At 41.2% G+C, this 7,509-nt stretch overlaps 1 protein-coding gene across 2 annotated transcripts in view; it reads right to left on the minus strand.

Moving 5' to 3' along the window:
- mgll (monoglyceride lipase) overlaps positions 1-6,730 on the minus strand; it is a 28,947-nt gene extending 22,217 nt beyond the window's left edge. The window contains exons 1-2 of one of the 2 annotated variants that reach the window (XM_053504877.1): positions 6,524-6,730; positions 5,480-5,624 (exon numbers count right to left, since the gene is read on the minus strand). In XM_053504877.1, coding sequence (XP_053360852.1) covers positions 5,480-5,604 — 125 coding nt within the window. In that variant the 5' untranslated portion in view covers positions 5,605-5,624; positions 6,524-6,730. Of the gene's footprint in view, positions 1-5,479; positions 5,788-6,523 lie in introns of those variants that run through there. The other variant, XM_053504876.1, reaches the window with a different exon arrangement.
- Between the last annotated feature and the right edge of the window lie 779 nt (positions 6,731-7,509).

Here is a 7,509-nt window from a genome sequence, read left to right on the forward strand (position 1 = left end):
TGCCTGGTAAACTTTTACCTATATCCTTCGTCTCGGGCTCGCCTCCTACCGTATAAGACCCGGAGCAGGTGTCTGAGCGCTCAACACACTGAAACAGCCTCAGTCTGAATTGCTTGCAATTTCATCTCTCTTCATGAGAAAATGGGACATACAAACCAAATACAGCTTGAATTCTAAGCGTTCACCAGTTTCACTGACCCAAATAGATGTTTTTTTTTTTTTTTTTTTCGACATCCCACGCTGTCAAGACATGAATAAAATCTTAATGCTTCCTTTTTTTCAGCTTCAAGGCTTGCAGTGTAATGTACTTTTCTCCCCAAAGTAACACTCTGGAAAATAAATCACGAGCACCATGTAGAGCTAAAACCTGAAATGATTTTTACATGAATCAAACAACCACCTGTTTCTTTTGTGTAGAAAGTGCTTTGGGTTTTCAATACATTCAAGTTTGAGAATAGGTTTTATTATGAGCTGGCCTTTATCACTGGGGAAAAAAAGAACAAGTGGTCCTGGAGATTTAAAATAATGACAAGAAAATTCCTTTTTTTTTTTTCCAGTAAGACTTTTCCGTTTTGGATGTGGAGGCGTCAAGATTAAAAAAAAAAAAAAATTCTAAATATGAAATTAACAGAAATAGTTTTTGTTTAAAATATTTCGGGGAGAAGCAAAATTGATTGAATTGAGTCTATGTGAATATTCTGTTAATGACATCATTTGTGAGTCGCAATTTTGATGGCATGGTGTCTCAGTGGCCTCATAATTCCAAAGTTGGTGGTTCAATTTTTGCCTTTGGCCTGTGTGCATGGAGTTTGCATGTTCTTCCCAGGTTTGATGTGTTCCCTCCAGGTACTCTGGTTTACCGAAAAGTCTAAGAACATGCAGTGCAGCCGGAAATTGCCCATGGTGGATAATTAGGTGTGTGTGTGTGTGTGTGTGTGTGTCCTTTTGTCCTGTGACGACTTGGCACCCCACTTGATATGTCCCCCGCCTTGTGCCCTGCGCTCACTGGGGTAGGCTCCAGGCCCCCTGTGACACTACACAGTGTAAACAATATGAATAATGAATTAGTCATTTTTATTTTATATATTGTTTTTCTTTAGGGGTACCAATAATTCCAGCTGACTATACTGTCTATCTAGGTTTAATTTAGCTCTGAGCATTAATAAAAAAAACGACACACAGTTTTTAGTTACCACTGTGGTGCACAGGTCACACATAAATTAATTTCTAGCACTCATAAGCGGCAGAACCCTGGGACTCCTAACCAATAATGGAACACAGCATGGTCACACAGATACAGACACACGAACACACACACACACACACACACACACACACATACACTCTTTTTTCCTAGAAAGAGGCACCTCTGATCTCTGGCAGCAGTGACCTTGGGATCAGGGACCAGTTTTAAACAAACCTGAACATTTCACAGCTAAAGGAAAACAGATCTGAATATACCCATGTTTAAGTTTGTCGAGAAATAAAAATACAAAAAAAATCTTTTTACTGACTATAATTGATATTCAAAGAGGCTGGATTGTCAGTTAATCTAAGGAGGGACTGTGCCTTTCATGGTTTATTCTACTTTTGTGGCTACAAAGTACCTGCCGTACCTGACCCCCGTTAATTACACTAATTGTTGGTTGCTACTGTAACTGTCGGCCACCAGCTCTGCTAGTTGCAAGTTAGTTTGGCCAGTCGTGACGAGCTATGTGCTAGCAAAATAACTGTTTAAATAAAATTAAAATTACATTTGTGGAACTGTTAAATATTTGTGGAACTGTTATATAAAAGCAATATTCCACTTGAGGCTGTGCTGTTGTGCTAAATATCAGCACGGCTGCGATACCTTATGTGAATAGATATACAGTATGTATACAACCGTATCACAGCCGTGCTGATATTCAGAACAACAATATGACCTCGAGTGTGATATTGCTTAAAAAAAACTAAAATAGTCAAGACATCAACAGTCACGACCCGGTCAATTTGTCACTCTATGCAAAGTCAACAAAGTATTTATAATGCATTAATAGCTAAACCTTACTTGCTGCAAAAAAAAATAAATTGGTGCATGCATTTTATCATAAAACTCTGACTGTAGACTTACTTCTTTCTTGTCTGTGTATGAGTATGTGTGAAGTAAATGAAACAGGTATATACAGAAATACCTGGCCTGGACCTACAGGTTCCACATGCACCTAACCCTCTGAGCTGTGTGATCTACAGTACTGTGTGTACACTAAACTCTGCTCTTTAGATCGTCTTGAGACGTGTGAGATATGTGGCACATGCATGCATGCAAGAGACCATTAGCACATTAAAACTTGAGGCTGAAAAGCTGAATTGTTTCCAAAACAAACACATCTTAGCTAGATTATCGCAGAAAGGAATGCGCGCACACACACACACGTACACACATGTGGTCAGCGGTGACAGTGACCTACGGTCACTAGCATGTCATTAAATTAGCCTGACAAAGGTAGGGTGAGGTGGTTACTTAGGTTACAGCACATCCCCGGGGTTGTGCCACAGAGACAGGAGGCTGAATTGTTGCCGCGGAAACAGCAGGAAAGAGTTAGTGCAAGCATGAGACATGATCACATTTACACCCATACCCACACACACACCCATACACACTCACAAACACCCATGCACACACATTTGGTGCTGCTCGTGGGAGCTCCAGATTAACCTGCAAGCGCGATGTGAATGTAATAATGAAGTTACGGCAGAGAGTGTCACGCATACACACTTCGTGTCACACATAAACGCCAACTCAAAGTGTTGCTCAAGTATGAGTGCATGTGCTCAAAAGGGGAAGTACTACAACAGTCTACAGGGACAGCAAAAAAACACACAGGTGACTCACACACACACACAAACACGCGGTTTGAGTTGGAGTGTACGTTTGACCTTTGATGGGTTTGATAGAGACTATAATTAGGGGTCTGTGGGTTATTCCGATGTCTCTTTCTCTTACACACACACACACACACACATATGGCAATGGGTTTTACTTTTACTTAAAGTTTCTCGTGAGTGTGGGTTTTAGTACTGAGATTACCATGTGTTTGTGTGTGCACATATCTCATGCTGTGCAGAGGTGTCACAAGATTGAAAAGCATATGGCTCTGAACAGATCCTATTTTGAGAAAAGTTCACTAAAGTGTCAAGAAAACTATTTTACACAACCACCTCGGCACTAAGCGCCGAATAAAATCTTTTTCTTTTTATAAATAAACATGATGCGTTATAAACAAGTCTGTTTCATATATCTGAAGATATCATATAAGCAAAAAAGTTGTTTAAATAAATTATCCAGAAAAATAATAATCAATTTCCTTCCTCGGGCTTGGCTGACCCTCTAGAGTAAAGAGAATCACATGAGTACAACGATGTGCTTTTTCTTCCAATTTGATTATTTTAAATGTCCTAAGCAAGGAACAACTGCCTTTGACATAGAATTTAGCGATGGTACATTTCTGGCCTGGTTTGTAGTGAGCTGGAAACTGTCCATTCAATCTGGCAGCCCTGACTAAGCATCACAATGCACAGCTATCCCAGATAACCAGTGAGTTCTGGCACATACTTTCTCCTGGCACTATAAAACAACAATGATGAACTCATCCAAAATTGACTGGAAAAAAAAGAAAAAAAAAAAAAAAACAATCAACCTCTCTAGTGAAACAATACGGAACAGGAATGCTATTAATTATTGCTTCTTATAGGTAATAAAATATATCACAGGATATAATCATGTATTACCACATACTATTTCAATATGCACATATCTATATATATATATAATATTAACACATTTACAGTATGTCATTCACCTTCCAGCTACTTAGCAGGAATTCCTGTAACCCTGCTCATTCGTGCAGTGATGTAATCAGCCGGTAAAATGGCTCAGTTGAATCAGGAGCAGCGCGGTTAAAGGATGGAAACTGTTCAACTATTCAGTTTCGGCGAGCCTGTCCCCGCTGTTGCCTCGGATTCCTGTTTTTGGAAAATGATTCTATCTTTTTACTGTTACAGCTGAGATGCTAAATCGTATGATTGTGTAACTGCTGTAAATAGTGGTTACTTTATGCACCATCGCATTCCTGTCATTTCAAACTAAAAAGTCCTGGCAAACATTTCTATCCTGATATGAGTGGTCCAGGGGTGGAACTTTGGGTTCAACTTTGGTCGGGTTGAGATCTACACCCATGTACGGGTTGTCTAAGGAAATGCCCCCCCCCCCCCCCCCCCAATTTAAAATTAATGTGTTCTATAAATGCATTAAATTTGTAATGTATCAGTCTATTTGTAATGTATCAGTTCCTGTTTATTAGTATGTTATGATGTTTTATTAGTATTAGTAAATAGCACCTTCTGTTGGGAAGAAATTCTGTGTGTATTTTATTTTTGAAACTTAAAATAGTTGGTTGGTCTTTAGCTCTTTCTCTTTATAATGTTTACGCGCTTGTTGTTACTGCTGAGTGCAGCATGGGTTGAACAAAACCAAGTCTCTTATAGGGTTAAGGGGAATGTTGTTCTTTGCTTGCCACTTCATCATTAGCCCCTGACAGCATCCAAACCTTATTCACTAGCATACAGTGTACAGTGTAGGATTTTATTGTGCAGAGTTTTGCTGTTCTACTGCTGTGTCTGACAATGTAGTAGATAATATCTAGTGTATATGGGTTTGCATCTAATGGAGGAACCCTAGCAGGTATAGAATACCCATGATGCACTTGGATAATGATCAGAAATATGGATCAGGCCGATATCTGAGCCTGTTAAAATGCATGAATGAGAAAAGACAAATCTAGTATTTTAAGGCTCTTCACAGAAGTAAAACTTTAAATTAGGTGTGTGGGGTGTGTGAAAGATAAAGAAAGAAACAAACTTGCACTGCAACATTAAGGACAGTTTTGTACAGAGCTACCTCACTCACTCACCCACTCATCGTCTATGCTGCTTTATGCTGTATATGGGAGACTTAGGGTACGAGCGGGGTACACACTAGACGGGATGCCAATCCGTCGCAGGACACACACACACACACACACCCATTCACACACTATGTATGGGCAATTTGGGAACACAAGAAATAGAGAAAACCCACCAAGACAACATGCAAACTCCATGCACACAGACACAGAGGCGGGAATCGAACCTGGACCCTGGAGGTGCAAGGCGACTTTGCTAACCACCAGTGTTTAATTAACACCCAGTGAGTTATTTCACTTTTTTTCCCATCTAATTCCTGTTGGAAATATCTAAATTGTTGTTTCTTGTTGGAAATATCTAGTATATGGTGTTAAATTAACCATCTTGCTGTTAATACATTTCTTTCTGAGAGTGCACTAATCTGTTTATGGTGTTAGGAAGATGGTGCACGCGCAGCCCCCTGTCCCAGGAGTTTCTAGTGGATGTGTTTTATACTGTAGCTAGCTATCACAACACTGTGTTGTGCGTCACTCACTTCGCCGGTCCTTCAGGTTCCCAGTATCGGCAGAACAGGTGCTGACCGTCAGCGTTGACGATGTGCGGCAGTTCGCTGTAAGGGACACCCTGCGGAGTCCGGCCTGATCCCTCCGCTTCCGGCATGGCAGATCCGAGCAGCGCGTCTGCAACAAACGCACTGAGCAGTGAGAACAGGTCCGCGCCGAGCCAGCACGCGAGCGCCGCGAGCGCCGCGCACACCACCGCGAGCCTCATCGCGTTATTCGCGTGCAAGCATTTATTTATTCATTCATTCATTCATTCATCCACAGCAAGCCAACGGCCAGAGTGTGTCGGCTTACATACGGCAGGTGACGTCACAGTGTCACCTTCACACAAACAAATGCACGCGCAAACGAACGGACACAGCTAGCCTACTGTATAGTATACATGCGCGCCCGCGCGCGCGCACACACACGCAAAAAAAAAAAGGTCTCATTGAAAGTCTATTGTCCAGACGTGGTGTGAGTGCTAAAACGCGAGCGCACGCGCGAGTGTGAGTGCAAGACCTTAATGGCAGTGCAGTAAAAATAGACTGCTAGTTCTGGACTAGTTTGGTAAGAGAGACAGAGACAGACACAGCGCTGTGAAATCAATTACACCCTGCAAAATCTCCAGCATTAAACAAACACCCGCAGTGTCGAGTTGATTCAGTTATTCAACCCTGAACATTTGCTTCAACTTTAAAGACACACTAGTTCATGAATGGTAGCTCAAAAAAAAATTAAAAAAAATTGTCCATTTGTGGAAAATTGATACCAGACTAAAACAAAAAATAAAAAATAAATAAATCTGCACTGTGAATCTAAGTGTCTGTCCACATATTTTGGCACACGTTTTCTCCTTCTCAGAATTTTCTTAACGTCCTCTGATACACCAGGGAATTGAACGCAGCCGAATAACTTCAAAGAATTTAGACGAGCTTTTATCTAGATAAACTACAAAATAGGAGGAAATGATTGAATATAAATAATTGCTGATAATTATAAGACAGAAAAAAACAACAACATTTGACTTGACTCACCTGGACGAATTCAAGTAGGCTTAGGAGAGAAAATCCCGATGAGATGAGAGCCGGTGCTGTGTCTGATCTGTAGTGTGCATGGAAGAGCGCCGTGAGCTTCGAGCGCGCGCCCTACAGATGCTGCCGCTGGAGGCTGGAGGGTGGAGGAAACACCAATACAGCACTACAACCACCCTCAGATATCCTCCCCCTTCTCTCTCTCTCTCTCTCTGTTTCACTTTGACTGATGCTGCTGATGGTCACAGGAAAACCTTCGTGTCTAAGTGTTGAGTAAAGAGTGAAACACAATGGGGAGTGCTGTTATAGAAAAACGAGCAGCGACAGAATAGTGTGCTGCGGCGGAGTCACGTTACCACCACAGCACTGTTTATTTTCCAATTCCAGCATGGTCCAAGTGTCCTGATATAAACTACCACAAAAGTTCAGTTTTTATTCATAAAAAAAAAGCATTATATTTTTTACTTGTTTACATGTGCACGAGAATGAGAGGGAACATACACTGATCAGCCATAATATCATAACCATCTGCCTTATATCCCTTGTCACAATAACAGCAATGACCTACAGTATGTGCTTTGACACCTTTCTATCACAACCAGCATTAATCTTTTTATCCATTTGATCTACACTTGGATCGGACTAAACCTGTCAACCTTCACTCCCAATGTGCATGAGTAAGCCTTGGCCATCCATGACCCTGTCACCAGTTCACAAGTTTTCCTTTCTTGGATCACTTTTGGCATGTCCTGATCACTGCAGTCCACAAGAGCTGCAGTTTTGGAGCTTCTCTGACCCAGTTCTCTAGTCACCCAAATCCTTATGTTTGCCCATTTTTTTTCTGATTCAAGCACATCAACTTCTGGAAAAAAAAAGGTTTGCTTGCTGCTTAGTAAACTGTATCTCACCCATTTTCAGCCGCCATTGTAAAAATGTAGCTACTGTTAGAAGGGCCAAGTTGTCATGTCTAGACAACTGGGTCAGAGCAA

This window comes from Clarias gariepinus, chromosome 9 (genome assembly GCF_024256425.1).
Source record: "Clarias gariepinus isolate MV-2021 ecotype Netherlands chromosome 9, CGAR_prim_01v2, whole genome shotgun sequence".
NCBI classification, from domain to species: Eukaryota; Metazoa; Chordata; class Actinopteri; order Siluriformes; family Clariidae; genus Clarias; species Clarias gariepinus.